The following is a 25,938-nucleotide window of genomic DNA, read 5'->3' on the forward strand; positions in this document are numbered from 1 at the left end:
AATAGTATTGCTCCTCGCTGACCAGGATAGCTAGTACTGCCCATCACAAAGCAGGATAGCCAATACTCTCCCTCACTGATCAGGATAAATAGTACTACTCTTCGCTGACCAGGATAGCTAGTACTGCCCATCACAAAGCAGGATAGCCAATACTCCCCCTCACTGATCAAGATAGCTAATACTCCCCCCACTGATCTGGATAAATAGTATTGCTCCTCGCTGACCAGGATAGCTAGTACTTCCCATCGCTGATCCGTGTAGTACTTTGCCTCACTGATGAGGATAGCTAGATCAATCTCACTTCAGCAGCTTTCTTATATAGACTACTATTAAGTTCATCAATGGACCAATGCCAAGAAAGATCCACTGAAACCATTTTACCAGTCTTTTCAAAACATCCGATGCTCGAGGTTTTCGAAATGTTACAAGAACTTAATGATAGGGATATTCAGAAAAAAGTGGCACAAAGCAGAATAGTTTACTTTTTCAATACTAATAAAGGAGTATGAATGATGCAGATCAATATAGGCTAACTGTGTGTTGCATCTCTAATATAGAAATTAGATGTATGCAGCCGCCTTGGCAATGTGCTTCGACGAATTGGCTACAGTGCAGTAATGCGTGTATTGCGTCCACACGATTACAGGCGGTACCGTAACGATAATATCCTGTTTCCTATACCGTTATGTCAGTTACTAGTTAGTAGTAGTAGTGTCTATTCAATCCTGCCCAGGTGGCTTGAGTTGAGCAGTTACCATTTATTGAGCTGTAATTGATTGCATACATTTTTGTTTTACAGTCGTTTTTTTTCTATTTCCATTTCTACCACTCCAAGACCTTTTTAAACTTAAAAAGTTAATATATATTTCCGGAAACCTGAATTTTTAGTTATTTAGTTTCGTGTACAAAAAATTTAAGGGACCAACATTTTTTTATATTATTTTACAACCCGCTTTGTTTGTATCAATGGTAGGCCCTATAGTAAATAGTAAAAGATGTTTTTCTTGACATAGCAATCGCGCCTCGCTCCGTTACTGGATATCGCTGCGATCACTAATCATTACAAATTACGTCATATTAAATTAGGTTAATTGATTATAATTCTATTATGTCTTTCATGAATTTAGTAAGAACCGTCACTATTTCACGAAATTTAGTACTAAAAATTATTACAAAATACTAATATTTTGTAAAAATTAGCAAAATAAGTTTTTATATTAAATAAGTTTTGTAATGCTCATGCATTCAATTTTAAATTATTAGACAATTTTGTATTTCTTTTATGGAAATATTGCTTTCTATCAAGGAGAGCTTGAAATACAAACAATAATGTTGATAATTTTTATTCTTATTTAATGTATTTTTAATTTGTGTTTTACTTCATGAAACATTGTTTGTTTTTATTTGCCCGTACATCATGTAAATACAAGAAATCGTCCATGTAGTATTATTTCACCTTCAACAGGTTTGTTATGATACAAATACTGTACTTCATTTAAATAATCCATTACTATTATATCTATAAAGTTACCATTTACAAATTTTATCTTCACCTTAATTGACAACTGTGAGTAGGAACATAATTCACAGCAGAACACTGAATGAGCTAGCTTGATAACAATTTGACAGACGTGTACTATTGGTTAGGTCACGCCGCTACCGACTTTTTCTAATAAGTTTCTCGCTCTAAAACCGCCTGACCATATTATCAAAAGCTGTCTCGCAGAATACTTAAATTTTTTTTAACTAAGAAAAGTATTGTACTATATTTATAATTAATTCATAACAAATATGGAAAGGTAGTTAGATTTACTAAAATGCTTTATATCATGACAATATAAATTTGTACAAAATACGAGATTTCTGAATTTTATTTTAACTGTAACTATGCTTGACGGCAGTGATAAAAATGCGGCAAATTAAGACTGGGCCTCAGTTTTGTTCGTTGTTACAATGGTTTTACCAATAAAGCAACGTAATTGGGCTTCAGCTTCTGTAATTGCCCCTTACATGCAATTCTTTAAACTGTGGTTGCAACCCTAAATAGAGTAAATAGGGCAAATACACGTGAAGGAAATAAGATTTTTCCAGACATTTACCATCGTTCAGTGAAACAAACAATCAGTAATACACGTTTCGTGATCTGCAATCTGATCTCTTCTTCAGGTAAATAACTAACCAAACACATAACCAATGTGAACGATGGCAAATGTCCGGAAAAATCCTATTTCCTCACAATCCTTCCATCCAATTTACATGAGTATGGCCAGGTAATATCATAACATTAGATGATTTCCCTTGTATATTTAATGACAAATGTTTTTTTTTTTTTCAGCACAAGACACAATGAGTCACATTTCTAGGATATTAGAGAATTGAAAAACCAGAAAGATTTGTTCTTTGGGTGATTGAAATTCCGTTGTATTTGGTCTTCATGCTTTAGTTTTTCTATTTAAGTCGCGAGGCATACGTGTGTCAAATTTCGACTTCCTGAGACCTTGGGAACTTGGGTAATTATTGATAAGTAAGTGTGAGGGCTTTGCAAACTACGATACATGTGGGCATTGTTTCCAACTTGGGATAAATACATTGTAGCAAGCTGTTATGTCGCCAAGTTTTAACAACTGCTCCGGTAACAACATTTATTCCAACCGTACATCAAATTTGCATACAGTTTTGGAAACATACATCAACACTACTCTGTGCTGTGAGTTTATCTACTATATTTTAAATATAAAATATTATTTGTTGTTGTTATTGTGATTTCTATATTTATTGCAACATCACCTGAGGTTTAGCTAAGAGGGCACACTATCAGAAGAGCTAATGTAGGTCAGACAATATTGGCTTACAGTCTGAAGCGTTCTCTGTTAATTGTTGACCCAGTTAGCTGAACTGAATCAACGTAAAGTCTAACATTAACTGCCGAATCTAGGTTATGTATATGATGTATTTAGTTTTTTAATCACCCACCTCAGCGCTCCATTTTGTTTTATAACATTTTATGACTTTATGTTGGTTCCTGACCGAAATGAAGCAATTTTCACCAGTAACATTATATTTTAGTTTAACACAGTAAATATAATTGCTAAATTTATAAAACTCTTTCTTATTAAATGATAGGGTTGTGTGCGCCAGGTGAAGTAGTACGCAAGTTACATGTACCTGTTTGATTTATTATTTTTACTCGAGATATTAAAACGAAAATAGTTTGTCTGCGTGGTCCAGTGTGTGAACAATTGGTCTAGGTTGCTCCTGTGTTTTGCCACCGGTTATACAGTTGGCTATTGAACAGTCGGACGAATGCATTTTGTTCCGGGATAATGATTTGTGTTTGTTCAATAATAGTAATATCGTTTCCTGCATTAAATAAGTTAAAGTCTCGCATTTTATCATCTAGTCAGTTCACATCCAGCCTAAGTATAAAACTCGCATGATAAAAGGATAGTCATGGATGGATGTGAGTTTAGGGTATCCAAATTCCACTCAATATCCACTCAACGTCCAAATTATAATGGTGTCACTTTTTCTCACGCTTCCATTCGGTCGGACAGTGGATACGTCGGGCGCTCAGTTCAGGCGTGCACGTTTTAACACTTCGTTTATCAAGCGACTCAATGTAATACAAATATAATCTCACAACTCTACTCTGTCCTTTAGTAGCGAATGTGTTATAGAGGACTGATAGGCACTGAAACTATGCAACCTTTCCTTCATATAATCGATGGAAATATTCTCTTACATCTCACAACCCTACTATTATTTGAAACCTACATTTTTAAAATAGCCTAAATACTTTAATTCGTATAAACCAAAGACGGGAATAGACATGTGATTTCTTATTCAAGATAAAATCATTTTCTATACAACCAACATTTTCTATACAATTGTGAATGTATAATTTCATACAGAATTATAATTTATATGGCATATAACCAAATAAATATCAAGCTGAATGCACACATTGTATTTAAATATAATAATTGTAATAATTGTAATTATAATCATAGGTTTTTCTGACATTGAACTACATTATATGGATACAATAAGGATAAATATCAAGCTGAATGCACTGCACTACAATTGTATTTAAATTGTAATAATTAATTTTAATTATTAATTAATATTATCATGTTTTTCTGACATTGAACTACATATTTATATGGCATACAGAATAAGGAATATCAAGCTGAATGCACTACAATTGTATTTAAATTGTAATAATTAATTAATTAATTATTATCATAGGTTTTTCTGACATTGAACTACATATTTAGCCACAGATTACACAAATTGTACGTGCTACGATGATTGTTCGGAGCAGATTCCTATTTTAAAATAATAGAAATTTATGTATTGATGAGGAAAAGAGGGTGTAAAATTCATTGTTACAAAAGATTTTCGTATAGGCCAAAATCTCTTTTCCTGCCGAGATTTCAATATCTTCCTCACCCCCAAAAGAATCCCTCTGGAACCAAAATACTGACTACGTGTCTGGTCAGACGATCTATTCGCGGACGGCCACGGTCGCGAGGGGGCGTGGTGGTGACGCCTGACTGCGGCTGTTTGCCCAGCTGACACTCGACTCGTCATATCCTCGACCTCACCTTAGTTAACAGCATACGTCACTCCGTCATGTGCTCAAGTGGCGCCATACACGGTTGCGAGCGTCTAGTCTCTTTATATCGGTTTGGATTTAGATTATTTATATTGAGGAGGGAGGGCGACTGCTGTACTGGCGGGCATATTGATGTTAGCCCCATGAGAGCTATGATCTCAAACAATTTTACGCCTATACATTTCATAATAGAATTATGAAACATAATTTCTCATTCTTAAAATACGATTTTATTATTTGAACACAGTTATATGATAAGGGACATTATTATTATTAAGTTTAAAAAAAATGAATCTCAAAATACCAATGGCGCAGTGTAGCAGGTACAACGGTTATCGCAAGATAACCAGCTCAAGCAACGTCGAGCTTAGCTGCTGCTTGGATGGGTAACCGCTGAGCGATCCTGTCCTTGCAAGCAACCCGCCTGTCCTGCCATTAGTGGTGTTTGGAAGTCACCTTTAAGCCATTGGTCCCCAAGTTAAGTGTTAGAGAGGCTTCTTAGCCCTAACTTCGCCTGGTAAAATAAGATATTTTTACTTTACTTTTTACTTTAAACTATTTCTTATTTAATTTAATATCCAGTCGTATGACCGTTGGTAGAAAAATTCAAAAGCGTTTCGATGCGTATTAATCATATCTTTTAAATGGCACTCTCTTAATTACACGATAAAAAAGAAGAACACAAAAGTATTTGAAGATAACATTGCCTTTGTGGGAGAAAAATGTTATATTACAGCTTGCTCTCATGTTGGGGAACAAACTCACGCATGCAACTACGATTCTGATTATATTTATCTACATATTTTCGAATATTTAGGATTCGATATTTAGAAAGTAAATTTTATTTAAGAGTTTATCGGTGCAAGAGTATATAATAGGCTCGTACCTCGTGCATTCGGATTATGGAACTTAGTAGACATGAAAAGTCCTCTTTCCCGGTAAGAGTTCTGAGAACGTCAAATTTGTTTTATATTATGTGGAAATCACTTTCTACGAGATCTAACGTGCCTCTGCTAGTCTTAGGCAGCATCCTAGCTGTATGACAAGGGCGTCGACACATAGCGGCACGTCATGAGCTCCATATTACTTGGAGCTACAGAAAGTCTACTTCCATAGCGTCCTTATTGCCAGAGTTATTTTGTATCCGGGGTGGTGCCAGTCTCAACGACTTCGGATAATCGCGCATCAAACTAATTTAATAATTTTATCCCTTTCATTATTTATAATCGACATAAAATAACTTACTTGGTACATTTACTATCTTTTCCTTGTGGGCATTGGTAAATGTTACGTAAGCCCACGTCAAGATTACTTGACGAAGTCTGAGCAGAAATGATGACGCTCTGTCTGGTCGCCGGTGCAGTACTACTAAATACATACGTGTTTGTATCTTGACGCGCTCGCAGTGCGACCGACAGTCGCTCTTGCTGCTCAGCTAAGACACGTACTTACAATATGTTTATAACTGTCGCTATGTCGGTAGCGTCTCCCGTCTCTCTTGCCGTCCAGGTAGGCCGCCTTACTTCTCTTGAAACTGTCCTGAGATGTGATCATTCGTAGAACGCAATAAAGACTATATTGTACCACAAGAATCGTTTTACGCAGACGTAGTTGTATCTATCAGTATATATATATATATATATATATATATATATATATATATATATATATATATATATATATATATATATATATATATATATATATATTGTTGTTTGTAACATGTTCATTTCATGTTTAGAAACATTTACAAGTTGGATACCTTTAAGTGAGCGAAGACATACGTTATTTGTATAAATGGAGGACGCGAGCTTACCTTCAGGAAGTTAGTTTAACAATTTAAAATATGGATTTAACATTTAATTTGGAATTGAACTCACGCCATGGGGTAATACTGACGTCATATGAACCAAAATCTATTAATACTAGGCTAAATCTAGCAGTTGTACAGCCAATGTGACAAACCAGCAGGCATTAGAGAGGGAGATGTAAATATGTTTTGGTATGTAAAATATAGAAGGTGCACTGTTGTCTTATACTGAAATGAGAACGGCTCTAGTGTAGACCGCGCGTACCAGAGCGGATTGTTTATCCCTGGCCATACTGTTAAGTACAGCACATTCTCCAGTAATTCCTACTGTCCGTATCAAATTATATCGCCCAGATCTGTGGACCTCTTCTCATCTCTGTACGTGCTTCAATATACAGGTGCATTCCAGACTTTCTCTCGCACCATCCAGTTCTTTCGTCTCTCCCCGGCCTTGGAGTGACACAGCTCTCTACATTCTCTTTTGGGATCGCTGAGAATCCACTCTGGAAATTGTGATCGGTTGTCAGTGAATGCTATGATTTATTCTTAGATCGACCGATATACAGAACGTTACAAGTAAGTACGTGGTTCTCAGCTGATGTTTTAATCGTCTATCTTGCATGGGCACTGCTACGTACATAGCTGCTTACTGTACTTCCATAACATGTTGCTTACGACTGAGTTTATTACTAACGGTTACTCAATGTCTGCTTTCACTCTTTCACGACAGAACTTTCTGTTGTTTATTCAATGTCGTTTAAAGTTACCAAATATCCAGATATAGATAAATCCAATATCAGATATAGAAATTCATATATGATAATACTTACCAATTACTTGTTTAAAAATACTACTGATCTTCACCAACAAGAACGTGCACCGGGCGTTGATGCCTTTTTAATAAATGTTTGTCCAGGGAAAGAGTAACAGTACTTGTCTCTGAACCAGTTTCCAATGGTTGGCTAGGTTAGCAGCTGACTTACATATGCCTCAAGCTAGTCGAGGCCCAGGAAAACGCATTTCGAGCTATTCCTTCTCATTTTATGAGTGTGTTACTGCTATAGGAACCCAACCAAGATACTCTAAATTACAACTAGTTAACAAGGATAATATTTTAAAGCGCTCCCGAATCAGCCTTGAAGTAAAGTTTCTTAAGATCTATTTGAGCAGACAGGCTATCAGATAAACATATGTATGATTGATGTAATGCTTAGTAGGTCCAATATTGGCGCAGGCTGAGATAACAAATCTAATCAAGGAAAACTACTATGATTTCCCAAACGTTTGCTTTATGGAACGTAAAAAATACATCTCATTGCCATATTTGCCTTCCATCGGAGAACCGTCTTTATGTCAGATCAAGTTACCTTTGATTAATTCTGTTCATTCTTTCCTTATGTAATTCTCCGGGCTTCGGATAGTTATGAGAAAGGGCTTTCTAAAGACAGGCTCTTGGATATTATATCCGATTTCACATCCAGCACATCACCGCTTTAACGATGGTACGGTGGTGGTCCACACTGATGTAACTCCTCGGTGCTTCAACAAGAACTGTCACTCGTTAAGCGGAATTATATGCTTACGCCATGACGTGTAAGTCTAATAGTAAGAGTCTTAAAGAACCTCAAGAGCAGTTGTAGAGCTTCTCTTAACACTTCCGTTAGTAACAAGCAAGTTAGCCTTTGTAAGGTGATAAGACTGCAGCTTTTTCTGTCTCTGTCCACGAGACATGGGGACGATAAGTTATTTTTGGCGTAACTATCGCACAGCACAGCACAAGAGGCCGTGTGCATCGTAACAATTCGTGCTCAATACATGCTAAACAACCACTGGACGTCATGAAGCCTGTCTCGTTATATGAAGCACATAATTAATATGTTCATTACATGTCAGCCTTAAGTCGAGAGTCAGTGCTAGTCGGTGATAGACTGAGTGACACATGTAGCAAAGCAATTCTTTTTTCCGTCGAAGGGAAGCGCTATTGCCTTTGTGTAGTTGATGCCAAGGTCTTCCTTAAGGCACTATGCACAAAGAGAATTCTTAATGTTAGCAACTAGATTCCAATCGTTTCTTTGTGTTTTATTTTTATGTAATAAAAATACTGGATTCGATGAATAGGAGTATCTGAGGTACGTATTTTCTAAAAACTATTCCAGTCTCTCTAGTCTTCACGGGAAACGATAATAAACTGATGGGACTTTGTATTCGAGTCGTCGGCACGACCCTTCTTCGCAAAACCACTCTGCTGAGACGTAAGGTATGCTGAGTGTATCCATAATCCAGTTTGCCTCTGCCGAGTTCACATAATTAGACATCTAAATATCCTCATATCCAAAGTCCTCTCAGCCGTTGATCTAATTCAGGCTTAATTAAGGTCAATTTTATAGGATGTCAGGTATGTTTATTTAGGACTCCCGGTAGCACTGAGAAAGGCCTTCTGATTTCCATGCCAATTCTCAATGATCCTTGAGATATGTTCTGAACATGTATCATAGCCTCCCTCATATTGCATGTGTCGATGGTGTCAAGATTACATATTTACCAGTTTTGGGGCATAAGATTACGGAAACAGAGACTTCCTTCTGCGATTTGTGTCCCTGCGATTCCCATCGACTGCAGTGTGAGTTGGCATTACAGTCGGGGGAAATGCCGACTGCCAACTCTTGAGTACTGCATGTCCCATGTCTTGTGATGGGGCGGACAGCCCGAGCATATTATCATGCTGCATTGTTGGTCCAGGTAGAAGTCACCTAAGAATCATCCTTGGAACAGAATATTTATATAACTGTAAGCATTTAACGTATCTTCCTGCAATAATGCAGAGCCTCATGTTGTAGAGAACGTTACAATAGATCCACTTATTCTTGGTTGTAGCTAGGAATCTCCACTTTTCCTTCTGCTCTTCTACATAGCCAGGACTCTTATATAAGTACTAAGCTGAAACTTTTTTTCACAAATAAAAGACAGGCTGATACCCTTTTCAGATGAAGAATTGATTCCGTTCCGGAGTACCAGACTACTTTTAAAGACAGCTTTTATGGAAATGATCCCAAACTCATTGACTAAACAGACCAAACTTTAGCCCTTCTAAACAGGTCAAAAGTATAATCTGTTTCTCGATTCTCGTGCATATGATGTATGAGACCAATAGGTTTACACAAAATCTTAACCTCAGCGTGAGGGTTTATGACATTGGTGAGAATGGAATTTTTATAAGCTTTAACTATTCTGCATTACCTGAACCGGTTCTGGCAATTTACTGATCTCCCCAATCTGAAATGTTGAGGGAAGGTTTTGTTGGCTAACCCTGCGTGATTGTCGCGATTATCTATTCATTTATAACCTAGCCTAACCACATTCGTGGGTTGGACTAGGTTACGTTGGAGTGGCCCATGATTTCCTGAAGCCTCCGTCACATGATTTGTGCTGACCATGTAATGTAAGACCCATGACAAGAAGAGAAGAGATCTGAGCAGCAGGTACCTCATGATTGCCATAACTGTTTACCTACATGATAGCCAGATCCTTTCTCTTCTTGTTCTGGCTCTTTCATTCTATGGTCATCATAAATCCTCTGGCTGCTCACTACTGTTTTCTCCTCTCTTTCCTCTTGAAGTACTCGTCTTCTTTTACTGTTACTATAGAAAGTGGCGTTACTTTAATGACCGATGGAAGTGTACTTTGTTTAATTTTAATAGGAATACTTTTATAACTCTTTGTTGATTATAACTCTAAACAAGAAAACTGTTAATTTAAGTAGTATAACCAATCAGCTTATTATGTCAAGTTGGTTAGTGGATTTAAAGTAACTGTTCAGTTTGCTGTGGTAATCAGCTGATTTGAACTAAACAAAAATATTCTTATAATTAATATCAATGGACCTTTGGAGGGCCATGAGGCTGAAATATTTGTCAAAAGTATTTTAAATCCGCCAAAGGCACATCTAGAGTCTAATATCTTCTATTGATACCTTATCTTTATAATATAATTATATATACTATTTATATACATACATATATACTCGTATATATATATATATATATATATATATATACATACATACATACATACATACATATATGTGTTTCAGCTCCTATACACGATATTATATAATAGCCTACTTGTTAGTTACTTTTAATATCAGATCATACTGTAATACGATGGCGTTATGACACACAAATCGGTATTTTATGTTAGAAATCGAATAAATTCAATTTCACTATTTTAATGGTGTTAAAAGGCGCACAGACGAGTAATACGAGTAATTATTGCACGCAAATCGTCCCGTTATTGATAAACGTTGGACGAATATAAACACCTTACCGTCGTGTGACGACTATACGTCGTAAATAAATTGCATCTATATTTGTCGATATTGAATTAACAAAAACAATCAAGGAGATTCCAAATTTAGCGTTCGTTACAATGTTCTGACACCAGCCCATTCCAGGATTGACTGCCATTTTAATAGAATCCCCGTATCGGATGGTTATGATTCGTTTTTTCCGTACTATTTCTAGCACGTACAAACTGTTAATAGTTACATAGATATACTGTAACGTGCCATAATATCATCATGTAAGAATACACATTTTATATAAATTTATTTGTAATGAATAATGAGGAGTGGTAAAATTGAGTTTGACCAAAAACTGAAATCTATCACGTTTTAAAACGGCTGCCTTTTCTTTAACAATGAATATGTGTATTAAAAAGATTACTAAATTAGGATTTTAATGACATAAGTCAATGAAAAAATTACAACACTTTAATCTAATATATTAATTGGCTGAGCGTAAGCGTGGGGATGAAAACTTTAATTTATGTGTCTCTGTCTTGTTTTTATGTCTGTCTGTCCGCTCGATATGTCGAAAACGAACTGAAAAATGCACTTGAAATTTAGCATGAAGCCTTTGTTTGCCGGCATATGTAAACATTTCTGTTCTATGCGATTTTATATCTAACTGTCCGCATGACATCTCAATAATGAAATGAGATATACTATAGATTTGAAATTTTGCAAGGAACATCAGCGAATACTGTTATGCGACATGTGGTGTTGCGAAATATAAACATGGACAAATTAGTTATAAGCGAGTCTGCGAGGGTAAGATCTCACCTGGTGTAGTACCAGTGGAAGATAACTTTGACGACCCCAATAATGATGTCAGTCAGTATGATAGATATACTCATTTAGCTAATGTATGTAAGAAAGTGGGAGACTTAAACATAAATATCGAAATGAAAAACATCAGAACGGATATGAAGAACAGGGATCGTCAGTTAGAAATTGATATGAGGAGTGATCAAGAAAGGTAGGAAACGAAGAATACAATGAAGGTATAGTAGATATTAAGTTTACATTTGAGGAATTTAATGAGGATAATGTGAAAAGGAAGCGGAGGAGATCAAGATGAATACCATAATACTATAAATGTTATTCAACGAAGTGCTGAAAACAAAATTGGTTTGTTAAAAGGTAAATAATGATGGATAGGCTAGGAGAATCTATGAAGCAAAAAGCCAGTGAGAAAGGAGCTCATAGAAAGCGAGTTAGAGGATAAAACTGTGGAGTACAGCAGGAGTTGTAATAAGATTTAAATGAGTTTATTTCCACTCATTTGGGACATATCTCCAGGTTTATCTCCAACCTGTTCGAGAGGACGGAGTCAACGAGGACCAGATCGATCGAGAGTAGATCCATCAGTCTGACGAGAGCGAAACGCTTGGTGAGTGTAGCAGTGATAATAATAGTCGTACCACAACCTTGGGAGAAGACCTGATAAATCAGGTAATGTACGACCCTAGCGGCGTTGCTTAGCTCAACACGTGATACAACTTTATTGGATTGTACTACAAGAAACAGTTCTGGAGTAAGGTAGGTGGATAAGAACTAATGTCCTAATGGACGTCGGTCTAGGGGAGGCTCATCGTGGTATATAGGAGTAATATGTTACTAATTCGTATTTGCAATAAGAAATATGAGTTACATGCCATTTAACCATAGAATTATCTAATTACACAAAAGAAATATATAGTGAATGTTGTCGTGAGTTTAAATCTGAAACCTGAAATTGTTTAAATCTAAAATAAGTTATAAAATGTGAATGAGGGACGAGTAATGTATTTAATGGATTGTCTGTTATTGTGTTTCAGGTAAGTTGTCCCGTCAGTTGCATGGTGAGTAGCAATTCGTTGTAACGTTAGAAGTAAACTAGGTGTTGGGTGACTTGTAATACAATGGAAAGCTTCTGGGGTTACGTTTGTTTGAGACGCCTGGGGACACTATCAGACTATTAATTACGTATTTATAAGTACAGTAATTTTTAAATATGTCCTGGTGTCAAATATTTACCTATCAATAGCTGCAATATCGTCTTTTGCTGATAATATGTATTTCGTAAATCAATACATTAATCACGACTAAATTTGGAAAACTAGTTTAGAAAAATTCTGTTCATCCATTTTAAATTGATGGTTTTAAGGTGTTTTTAATAACTCAAAAAACCACTATACTATATTAACTTGTAACAGTTAATAGCATACCTTCAGATCATTATCAATGGAGATAGCCTGATTAATGTTGTTGTCACCAAGATTCACTTTTTAAGTTGTATACCATCATTAAAATAATAGTAAACTTATTTTACGTTAAATGCGGAAACAACAGAGTATTCACAGTGACCATTAAGGAGAGTAGTTTCTAGTAAAACATGTTGTTTGACATTAGCGCGATCTCTCTCCCGAGTGAGCCACACATACAAGTTACACTCCGACCACTAGCATGTCTCTGGGATGTGCAGAGGCACTTGCCATCGTTACGTGCTACACGAAAATGACGTTTGGAGAGCTGGTGTCTAAACTCTTCTTTAGGTGGTAAGTCTGAAACAAAAAGAATGATGAGCCAGGGATCACAATGTCACGAGTAAAATCTAGAAATATTTTATTGATCTCTGTATAAAACCTTAAAACATACAATTCTCTATTTACAAGTAAAGTAAAGAATGTCTTATTTTACCAGGCGAAGTTAGGGCTAAGAAGCCCTCTCTCTCTAACACTTAATTTAATATCAATGGGAGTATAATAACAAACAAAAGAGACCTCTCAAATTCGCAAGATCTGATTCGGAAAATGCAGTACTCTCAGATACATGTATACCAATGAGTTAAAGACTGTTTATTTAATAAAATTTGGTTGTCTGCATCAATCAAGGGTATGTTTCAATAAAATAATGTATATTGCACGGGTCGATTTAGAAATTATGTTTACCACAAGATTACAATATTAACACAAAATTAACGTTGTTCCAAAGGTTGCCAAAACGCAAAGAAGTATTTCTTTTGACCAGGAACACATCTATCCGGAGTCCAACAATTAGTGCATGAAAACACTTCCGTGTCATCTGAATGGGAGAGCTAACAAAACGCATTGCTTACAATCATTCGAGTTTATCCCAGTGAATGACTTTCGGCTATAAAAAACTCCTTTCGTCAGAAGAGAAATTTAATTATAAAATTTAACAATAAGTTAAAAACTAATGTCTATTGCAGTTCGAAGATTTATCTTAACACTAATGCTTGTATCCGTGTGTAAATGTATATTTTCCATAGAAAAGATTTTATTAGGTTTCAATAGTCAAGGATAAAGTTATTCACTTGGAAAATGGGTATGGAATGTATAAGTTGTTGGGAGTATTCTTTATGAATTATTGTATCATAGACTTCATGTAAAACACTGGTGTTTGTATCAGTGATTAAATGTGTTAATAACAAACAGTTGAATAATCGTATCACAGATTGTAGTAAGACAGTGATGCTGGCAAGAGTGGGTAAATGTGCTTATTATAATCCCAAAATTGCTGTCGTTTTACCAGTACGTAAGCGGCTATTGTACGCTGCCTTTTCTTCGTGGGCATTCATTCACTAGACGGATTCCCGCCAAACGTCCATATCCAGACATGGAGTTCACTGCGGGCCGCCCGAACAGGCCCAACACGAAGACAGGATGTGCGAGGCGCTACTCGGTATCGGGTTTCGCGGCGAAGACAACTGGCAGGGACTTGAGCCGCCAAGGACGTACCTCCCCCCTTACATTCCTTAACGTTATCCTTGCTCAACAGTATCCACTTCATTACACTTTCAAGAGCACAGCCACGACGTACAAAGGACGCAATCTTCGATCCATTACACACAGTGAAAAATCACAGTACCACCATTACAGATTGATTTATTAATCATAAATTGGCTGAGCATTAGCAAAACACGAGAGGCTGAAACAGTTTCATTTCTATCTATTTATGTATCTGCCTGCATTAAAACTTTATTTCTATATAAGTAATATTGAAGTCGAATGAAGCTTTATTTCTATATAAGTAATATTGAGGTCGAATGAAGCTTTATTTCTATATAAGTAATATTGAGGTCGATGACGGTGCATGTCACTCCATGGGATTTGGCTGATCGTTAGCGAATATTTTTACATTGGTCTTATGGGTAACCATATTGGCAATGAGAAAATTGCAGAATGAATACATTTCTATAGAATAAGAGTATAGTGATATGAAAGTATAAAATGTGACAAAATAATACTTGTAGCCTAATAAATTAACAATGGACTCGAGGTTTTGCATGCAACCTTAGCTAAGAGCGTTACGTGACATATCGCTCCTACGTTGTAATACGAGCAATGTTCAAGTTAGTCTTTAATCTGGAAAAGCCAAGTCTTTTTACTCTTTGGACACATTTATGACTAAAGTTAGTCATTGAGCTTAGTATCAAGGTTTTCTTTTTATCTACAGAAACGTACGTAGTTATGTGAAATAGAAACATGAGATGACAATACATGTAAGGAACGAAAATCTATTATCAATAAAGAGAATCAATAAAATGAGGAGGTTATAATTGTAATAAAATCTTTTCAACATTACAACAAAGATTACTTGCTACATGCAGCGTGCCTTGACCCAATCAAGTTATATATCTGTTGTGAGTTCTATTGATATTGATATCAATTTCTCGTATTTACTGCATTATTATTTATGTTTTATTTTGTTGTTTTTTTACTTCAGTTCCCATTGTTGGAAAAGAGGAGTTGCGTTTTCGAATTGTGTATTTGTTTTTCTTTATTATGTGAGCTGTCCTTGACAAATGATTAGCCTCGGCTCTGTCACATCGAGTGTGATCGTCAATGTCGCCGTGCACAATACCAAGTAGTCACTGCGTATGTAATAATAACTAATTTCCAACAAATCCTGCCTTGAGTCTTGGGATCCATCCGTTTACCTTGTACTTTAACATTGTATTAATTTTGGAATGACATGATTACATGTCCACCCGTAATTTGCCCAGAGACAGAGCTGTTAACCTGTTATAAGAATGTTCTTACTGCGGTTTTACATATGTAATAGGTCAAAATCCATATCAATAGGCTAAATTGATCTAAAACCATTACTTTTGGAATGTTTGTAATAAACTAATTTAAGAAAGTTAATTAAAATAATGTTTTCAAGCCAGTTGGTTGGGTGTTGTGCATAGCGTTGGACATGTTACTTTTGTTACATTTATCACTTTTATCGGGTCCTTCGATACCCCGTTGTATCAGTTTATTTGTATTTGTCTACACAAAGTAGAGTTCCATGAAGGTATATGTACCTGAGTTTCAGCATATCGTCTAACTCAAGGTGCCATCTCGAGAATGAATTGAGCTATGGACTTGAAATATTGTGTATTTTGCTCATCTATCACTAAGGGTTGTGGTAAAATTCATCTTCCGTATGCCTATCTGCCTGTGTCTTTTCTATGCTGGATATCTGAAGAACTTGTAGAGCTATGAACTTGAAATATTGTGTATTTTGCTCATCTATCACTAAGGGTTGTGGTAAAATTCATCTTCCGTATGCCTATGTCTTTTCTATGCTGGATATCTGAAGAACTTATAGAGCTATGGACTTGAAATATTGTGTATTTTGCTCATCTATCACTAAGAGTTGTGGTAAAATTCATCTTCCGTATGCCTATCTGCCTGTGTCTTTTCTATGCTGGATATCTGAAGAACTTATAGAGCTATGAACTTTCAGCGAAGCCTTTTACGGGATACGTTGTGTCGGATTCTCGTACCATTTAGAAGGCAATAGAAAATACAAGTAACGTCTTCCTCCCTGAATTGTTGCTCTGACAATCCAAAATACGAACGTCAGAATTAAGTTAAATAGTTGAGGGCAGTTTTCAATATTCCGAAATTTATACCTTAATGTCTTATAACGTACATGAATTGTGGTTGCTCTTCTGCTATAAATACATACTGCGTTATTAAGTAACATAAAAGTGTATCACAACCTCGCTTTAAAAATCTTTAAGCCAAACGTGAATGGACAGAGATGGACACAGTTCAAGCTTGTTCATGCATTTTTAATGTAATGTTATTATTGAAATGCTGCCGTAGTATCATTAAAGTGTTCAAACTTGCCTTCTAAAAAGCCTTGCCTACGTATCTTTTTCCACGTATGCTGCTGATTGGATTGTAGACTACCATATGGAAGTACGCAGTAAACCCGGTTAGAGAAGTGCCTTTGTTGACTTGATTGTATCCTGCGATAACAAATCATTGAGACTGTTTTTATAAAAACAATAATAACGTTTACAAGTTATATACTCGCCATGCGTTGTCACTTTATGCGACCCAAACTCCCGCAAAGGCCAACATTGTTTATCAGTGTGGGCCTTACAGCTCGGCAACTTTCAAGAACCACGACCAGTGTTCAATGGGGTACCCACATGAACTTCACCAGGTGAATCAAGATGGATACAATACCTACAAGCGAACTGTCTAACGTTTGGAGTTCATGTATCAGTCTTCTGGTTGCAAGTGAGCATATTATAAGAAGTACGGAAACTGCCATTGAGGTACATGCAAGGATGATTGTGTCCACTGTAAGAGTATCCAAACCAACACAAACAATATGGGGAGTTATATTATTTATCTTGATCTTGAGGTAAAACATGATACAAGTCGCTGACGGTGGTCACACCGTGCCACGGGGTGAACGGTTTGGCGGGAGTCAGTGCACCGACAACGGCGCGCCGCAATTGGCGCAGACGGTCACGGCAGAGCTCGCAGCCGCAGGAAGTGCGCGGTTAATTTTGGCGGGAATCGGTGGCCTTGAACCTGACACACCGCACCGCAGCCGTGCGGGCGATGACCGCGCTGGGCTGTTGTGACGCCGGTTGTTGCACTCCCTGTTCAATGCCCCCGGCCCATCCATCCCAAGCTCTGTGGAAAGTGTAGAAAATAGACGCGAGCCGCTCGGCGGGTCGTCGACCGCTGCGTTCCCGCAATTTGCCGCTGGAATGCTGGAATGAACGATTTGGACCGAAATACAGACGGCTTCAGGCTTTCCTGCCTGCCAGAGTTTGGCTTGGAGGAAGCTTTTAGAGAGAAGATGCTTACAGCTATGAATCCCCACAGGTTTAGCATGAGCTTTTCTCACTCTCTGTACAAGTTCGTTTCATCTTGAAAACGGATACAGTAAACAACTGACATGCCACACAAGAACTATATTAAACCATACCTAATTTAAATTAAATTTGAATGAAGGATGAGTGTAACACGTTGATGGGAGGAAAAGTTGTTACTAGTTTCTTAGCAGGTGGATATGAGTGGTGGACAGTTCAGTGGATTAGGGTGTAGTCTTGTTATTACGAGTGTAATTGATTATAGTTAGTTGTTTCTTATCAACAGACTTAGACTACTAGGTGAATGTAATGGATCGATGAGGGCAAAATTTGTTTCTAAGATTGGCTGTTTTTGTTTTTTTTTTTTTTTTAATGAACTTAAATTGAAAATTACCTAATAGATTTATGAGGTGTATATTTACTATTAATAATTGAGAATGGCTGTTTCTTAGCAAGTGAATTTGAATGAAGGAAGAGTTTTATGAAGAGATGAGATGTAGTTTTGTTACTAATTGAGAACGTCTGTTACTTAGCAAGTGAATATGAATGAAGGATGAGCATAATACATAGATGAGGTGTAGCTTTATTACTATTTGAGAACGTATTTTTCTTAGTAAGTGATTTTGAATAGAGGAAGAGCGTAATATGTTGATGACTTGTAGCCTTTTTACTAGCTGAGGCCGGTTTTTTCTTAGTATCATTTTCTAAAAGACCAGCAACTAATAAATAGCACCTACGCTACTAAAATCCTGTATCTATGTATCATTTCTAGTGATCTGGATACATTACTTGTTTTCCTTGTTTGAAGGGGTTTAAAATTTCTTTTCACTTCATTTCATTACATCAGCAAAGTCTGATCGCCAAGTAACAGTATCATGCCACTTCCGTGCCTATATGTTTAGTTTCTTTCATGCATCACTTGTTATTATTGATCTCACGATTCCTCACGCATCGCAATATTTTCTCGTTGAATGGACGTACATAACACGAGAATGATCATCAGGAGATACTTATTAACTCTGTTAACGCCTGACTGCGCAATTCTATAGCAGTAACGGTTTTATATTGCTGTGCCATTCCTTGTCAATATTATTTACGATTATGAAACGATCTACTGTCTTCATTGTAATTGATTCAACAAAATATGAAAGAAGCCCACGTAATTTTACTATGTGACATGAGTAAGAAATTTTACCGATATGTCACACTTTATATAGTAATCCAACTAGCGCACTTAGTAAGAGTGCTCTACTTCAAAAATACCTGCAAGGAAAGCATTCCATGCAATTGTGTATTAATTTTAAATTGATATGCTGAACAAGTGTATTATCAAAGGTTACTGTCGTTGTACAGTTTATAAATCAAAACTCAGCACGATAGTAACAAGAACTCTTTATGTATTTTACCTTCAGGGCATGTCCAAAAAGAAAGAGACTCAGCATCGGTGGTTTCTGGGAATAGAGCATTAGCCTCGAAACAAAAGATAATGTGGATTCCAGCGGTCGGCGCCGCAGGCTTGGATGGGCTATAACTGGAGAAGTGCTATTTCCAGCGAGTCTGGAGCTGGAGGATGCACCACTCGGCATTCCTTCGCTTCATGCCTCGCCGGCTCAGTGGTCGGTCGTTGGCCTCCCATCCGACCATTCTCCTCTCCGACATTCCCGCGCTTTTCGTGCTCCTTTCTCTTCCAGGCATTCTTACAAAACAGAATACAAAGCTGTATTTTCTCGACAATACCGGTCAAATCTTATTGCGTCTATTAGTGCTCCACAGTTTATTGTGTTAACTAACAGCATCTACTCTTCTTATTAACTGCAGTTTCCTCAGCAGTTACAGTTGTACCTTTAAGCATATGTATGGTATGCATCTAACGTTTGACATACCCTTATTTTGTTAAATTAACTTTCAGTTTCAGGATTCAGTCTTCTTTTTGCTGCTTCGTATCTTAGGTAATCTTCTAAAGGTCAAAACTACTGTTTGTAAGTTATATGTAATATGCACTCCATGAATTTTGTTCGGGGGTTACCAAGTAACAGACCAAGTAGAGTTTTCTCTTCATATTCAACAGCTTTGGAGACAAAGCATTCAAGATCATTCATTCCGACGGGTTTTGTTTTACAGATGGATGTTTTACAAACTTACATTGACGAGGTGTCTGAAATAGCTTGGATAACTTTCCAATCGGCCATAGAAAACACTAATGCATGACTAATAGTTGTATTATTGATGAATGGTGTTGATGATTGTTTCATCTAATAGTTTAATTTCGTTCTCTTACACATTAGATGTATCTATTTTAAATTTAAATTGAATTTGTCTCAAAACCATAGTTAGAAAACGGTCTTCAATATTCTCACAGCGAATATGTCACTGGATACCGCTATCGAGATCTTATGAATAGGATAGATGCAAGAAAAACACTGCCATTCATTAGTGATCCATATAGTCACGATTGCCTAATAAATCATCAACTACCTACATTTAGATATGAGTATAAACTTATCGCTCAGTAACAACAGATTAGTTTCAGGGACAAGGAGAAGAATTCTTTCTGTGGTATGATCAAACAACTGTTTGTGAACGGGTAGGCAATCTAGCAAACTTTAAAAAAATTCTAACACCATATGGATAAGATTGTTTCTGTTCTCTAAAGACTTTCTCGTATGCGGATATCAGTTCATCTCAAACAGGTTCGAAAATTTGTTTAATTTTACTTCGCTTATTCCGTTGTAATTACTCCTTTGCTTTACTCAGCGCCCCGACCTGCGAAGTGCACTTGATGTGATGATGGTGATCATGGCCCTGTCTCCACACCACGTGTTTTAAGCTATTTTTTATGTTTGTTTAAAAAAATGTTCTTATTCCAACTAGTTTCCTACCATCCAAGTGAGGTAGAAATGTTTGAAAAGATACCTGCTTAATGTCATTCGATGGGTTACTTGTACCTTGCTCGACTTGATTTTCTGCATGCATTTGTCCCATATTACGGCAGATTTGTAAAGACCACCTAACTCACGATAAGAACACAGAAAACTTGCTATTAGGTCGTTTTATCACAAACTACTTTCTCATATGGGCGAAATGATTTGAAACCTGGTAAATAAACCAGCGACTTGTTTGAAACCGACCTTTGTACGATGACGACTCAGACAGAGCTGATATCGGAAGCGATTTAATGAGCTATTTATCAAGGCCGCAGGCTACCCCAGCTCGGATTTCTTTTTGTTTGCACACATCCTAAAGAATGTTTTCATTGGAGGCTCCTGTTGTCGCAAGGAAGATGATATATTTGTAAACCCTAGTGCACTGTATTAGTGTTATGTTCGCTAATGTTAGTCGTAATTATACCTGGGTAGGAATACCAAGGACATTACTATATTCAACCCAAAATATCGATGTTCTAAGTTGGCGTGTTATAATGCGTTTTATAAGAATTTATGACACATTTCTGAGTTTCCGATCCTGTAGAAAAGCTCAAACATAGATCATATGTTAAACACTAGATGACTGGGAAATTAAAGGTATTTGCCGATCTTGTGCGCAGAGGTGAGACGAGGCAGGTGCAACAACTGGCGATGGTATGGCCGCAGCTCAAGGATGCGCCACATTCCGCGGGTCAGGCAGAGCCGGTCGTTGATCTCCTTGCTCTTGCAGACGGCCTTCCAGCTCACAGCCTTGTCATTGCCCTTTCAATCTGCGGCTGGAAAACAATGGAGGTCTAACGTACCGATACCTCGGATCGAAAATTACAAAATTACTCTTTTGTGGAATTTCTCTTTGTGATGTTATGTATTCCAGTTCAGTTAGTTTATAAAAAAATGTAACTAATACACGAATTAGTTGCTTCTACTTAAAGTTGGCCATGTCTATAGTTACTTCGTCTAGTTTCGACGTTTAACTCTGCTCAAACTAAATGAACCACTTCATGGGAATGTTCGGTTAGGTGGTGTTTTCAATGATGGACGTAGAACATGTCAGATTTCGACAATACTCTTTGATTTTAAGTAACCCACATGCAGGAGGCGCCAAGTTGATGAATTGGAATTATTGTCTCAGTATTACACTAACGAAAAAATTAGTGGTATCTTGTTTTAGAAGTATCTCCTATGTAATATAACATCTCTTATCAAATCTTCAATCCTTTAACAATTGCATTTTTGTACTTATATGGGCAGTTTTAAATATTACAAACTTTGCTTGAAATCTTTCGAAGTTTATTGGTTTTTTTATCAGTCATATTAGTCTTTTAAATTGTAATTGAAAACTTGTTTCACGTTCTTAGTAATCACGAGGAAAAGAAATCGTTATTTAAATGTTTAAACATCCAGCCTTTTTCGCTCTCGAAAATGTCCGAATAGCGGAATTGTTCCTTATATAATGCGGAATATACACAATTCGCGCCTTGAGTTGAGTAAGGAGTAAATACTGCACCAGAGTGTGGTATGGCCTTTTGTCTGGCCACAATGGCAAGCGAAGGCGAGCAGCATTGCGGAAATATCGATGCAGTTGCAACAGTGATGACGAGGGCAACTTGAGATCTTAGATAACTTTCCGCTATCGGAGAGTAGGTTTCTTTTGCTATCGTTCATGAAAAACTGATTTAAAAAACACTCGATTTCCTGGAAGGTAATAATATTACTTTCGATTGAGAACCTTCAGTAAGTTCTAATTTAAGCTGCTTATAAACTAATAGGACCTTTAACACATCAGAGCTCAATCAATATGTTTTTAAAAATTACAGGTAATACAAGAAATGCATGTGAACTAGGGTTTTTAGTGTGAAATCTGGTAAAGTACAGTAATATCACCTGTCCATTTAGATTCACTAGTCGGAATTCTGTTTAAGAGGAATTAACGGATAATTAACAAGATTACCCACGAAGATATGTAATAGGGAGTTCCAGTACAGGGCAAACTTGCACATGTCACGCAAATGATTAAAAACACCAACACGGCGCGGCGTTTTAACTGTGGAACTGAGACAATCATTCAACACTGATGAGGGAATAGATGATGTGTGATCTGTGTGTCATTGAGATTCAGTTGGTGAGTGACGCGTGCTGGGACAGTGACCGTGGTTAGTTCTACCCTAGCAGGGATCGAATATATACCTAATCGGTACCTAACGCTTTTTGATATTTTTCCGTTTTAGTTGCTACATATCCGCCAGTGCCTCCTCCACAATATACGAGAATTCCTTGTAAAAAAGAGAAACCGTTCAGACTGTTATTAGGTAGACTCGATCATACCAGAAATGTGAAGAATTCAATATAATCTAGCTACTTGAACTAACACAGTGTAATGCATGTAAACACCTTAAATGTTTCTGCACAAAACCCGCTACATCTTGCATCATGGTTTATGCAATGTCGTCCGCTCATTCGGTCATCTCAATCGAGGTCATTACCATCATCGATGTATCTCGTATCACGTCGTAGTTATCGATTCCATTCATTGTTTGTTGTCATTATCCATCGAAGACACATTCGGATGTACTCCGCGCAACCACGTTATTTGTTGCGTCATTTCGTACTCGTGTGCTATTGTCAGTCATGGGATTTGTTACTTCGAGATGTTTTATAACTTAAAAGGTGGTTTTTTAGTGTATTTTTCTTTAGATGAAAATGCGTATAATCTCTACAACTCATGTTCTGAGAAAACGCGCCAGTGAACGTTTGTTTTTCAAACGCTGTCATGGATTACAAGTAAACTGTTCCTGTGTTACTCTAGTTAATCTGAGCACCTTATTTATTTAAGAGCAACAGATTAAAACAGTTACTACGTAGATGTAAACAGTTGTACATGACGAGACGAACTACTTAAAGAGCTTGTGGCGGACACCGCTTAGGGGATTTTTCCTACAATATTACAATAAAATAATCAAAGAAGAAAGAATCGTAAATTTTATCCAGATAAGAACAATAACAAGAAGTAAATTATGAAATAAAATACGTGTTAAAATAAATGTATTTACTATCTCAATAATTATTATATTGTTAATGACTATTATTATTATTATTATTATCAAATCAAAAATCAAATCAAATCAAATCAACATTTATTCCTTAAACAAAATGCACACTTTAGAAATACAAATTATAATACAGGAATAATCCCCGCAAAGACTGTAGGTCTGTGAGCGGGGAGAGTTCAACGGAACAGTTGCACACATTAATCTAAAAATACAAAATAATAAAACCTTCTTACACATGGTATTTAATTAAATATACATTGTAGGTTTATAATTTAAAAAAAAAGTTAACTAATATAAATATATTCTAAAATATATAATTACTTTGTACTATTTAAAATATTTAGATTATCAAGTTTGGAGTATCCATCAGAATATGCGATGCTGACATGTTACTAGTAATTATACTACAAGAAAATAAAATTATGTTAAAAATAAGGAGAACGCAACAGCCTCTCAGCAGCCTCCCAGCCAATGCGGTACAACCATCGACTCACCCTCTGTTTGTAGACAGCCACACTTTCACTCTCCATTTTTAATTCCTCTGGCAAGTTTCTAAAGATGATTTGAGCAAGATAAAAAGAGTTAATAAGTTCTGAACCACTATATCACTATATTAATGAATTGTTTTAAGTATTTTCAATACTAAGACCGCATTTAGCCTAGAACTCAAAGCCTTCAAAACTGTGTGCTTCTCCATAAGCATAATTAAAATATAACAACCAGTCTTGTTACTTCAAACACCTTTAACGAGTTGACAAGAATATAAAATGCCAAAATTATTTAAAGCCGTTTAGTCTAAATGTGAGTGGAAGGAATGGTATTGGGATATAGACCGATGATATTGAACGTCCTGAAAGTTTACCTCATTTTCTCATTGTACGTGTACTTGGTACTCTCCGCAGCAAACACACTCAGGCGGTACTTGGAGTTCCAACATTGAGTGGCTTGCACGAAGGGAAAGTGTCGAAATAATCAGTCGTGAAGACATATACTGCCTCGGTACTACTATGAAGAAGCGAATAACACTGTATTCTCCGTATCTGTTTAGCCGTAGAAATGTGTGATCTCAGGTCTAACATAGTAATCAGGCTGATAATTACTAGGAGTGTTCTCCGGGGAAGTCGCACACACACACACACACACAGTGTGCTGAGCCAAGTTATATGTCCACCTCTCCTACTTTTGCGAGTCTACAGTATTTATTGTTGTTTTTATCCACAAATCATTGTATTCAAGAGCATAATTCGTTTAAAAAGTAGCTTGAATTAAAACTTATTATTATTTGTACATTAATTAGAATATAAAACCAGATGGACCTGTGACAAAGCTGTACAATGAAGACATGTCAAGTTTGAGCCTTCCATTCATTTTGATTCTATCCACGTTGTAATTATTTTTCCTCGTTCAATGAATAATTCATTGTTTACTTATACTAAATCTGTGACAGATAATGCACACCTGAGCTGAAGTAGATGTTTTTCTTACTGTACTTATTTTTACTCCCTCGTATTTAGGTCGGTTTTATCAGTTTGCGAGTGCACGCCACGTACTAGGAAGGTTTTCCCTCACTGATGACATATAGTTTTAAAAATATACCCTTACAGGATAGATAAGCGGGATTTTATAAATTTAAGTATTCTATTTAAATCATCAATTAATTTCTTCACTGAAGCACTATTTAAAGTAAATAAAATGATAAAATTACTTCAATTGTAATTCCAGAACCATTAATTAAGTAGTGATAAATATTAATATGAGCAAAATGTCTTCCGTACGGTGAAATCTTGAAAATGACGGAAAATCTTATAAACCTGAGAAAGTAAGGGAATTTCCTAAAAAGAAAAACTCCAATAACCAGAAAATTTAGTAAATTAAAAAGCATACGTCAAGTAGCTGCAATGGGTTAAATTAAGCATAACATTGATCATGTTTGATGATCCCCGATCAATTACAGATAAAACAATAAAACTTACATAATTACTGTCCTAATAAATCTACTTTTTGAAGTAAGTACCATTTTTTGTCGTGTCAGAGACATAGCAGTATAAAATAGCCAGTGGTAAATATCTTTTCATTTATTAGAAGA

General features: G+C 36.4%; 1 protein-coding gene across 3 annotated transcripts in view; it reads left to right on the forward strand.

The window, feature by feature from the left end:
• The window catches only part of LOC124354154 (putative 3-phosphoinositide-dependent protein kinase 2), a 205,039-nt gene that overhangs the window by 37,433 nt on the left and 141,668 nt on the right, over positions 1–25,938 (forward strand). Inside the window, exon 2 of one of the 3 annotated variants that reach the window (XM_046804408.1) lies at positions 12,585–12,608. The exons of the other annotated variants lie outside the window; for them this stretch is intronic. Within the exon in view, the coding sequence (XP_046660364.1) occupies positions 12,585–12,608 (24 nt within the window). The remainder of the gene's footprint in view (positions 1–12,584; positions 12,609–25,938) is intronic. 3 annotated transcript variants of the gene reach the window in all.

Source organism: Homalodisca vitripennis, chromosome 2 (assembly GCF_021130785.1).
Source record: "Homalodisca vitripennis isolate AUS2020 chromosome 2, UT_GWSS_2.1, whole genome shotgun sequence".
Lineage (NCBI taxonomy): Eukaryota > Metazoa > Arthropoda > Insecta > Hemiptera > Cicadellidae > Homalodisca > Homalodisca vitripennis.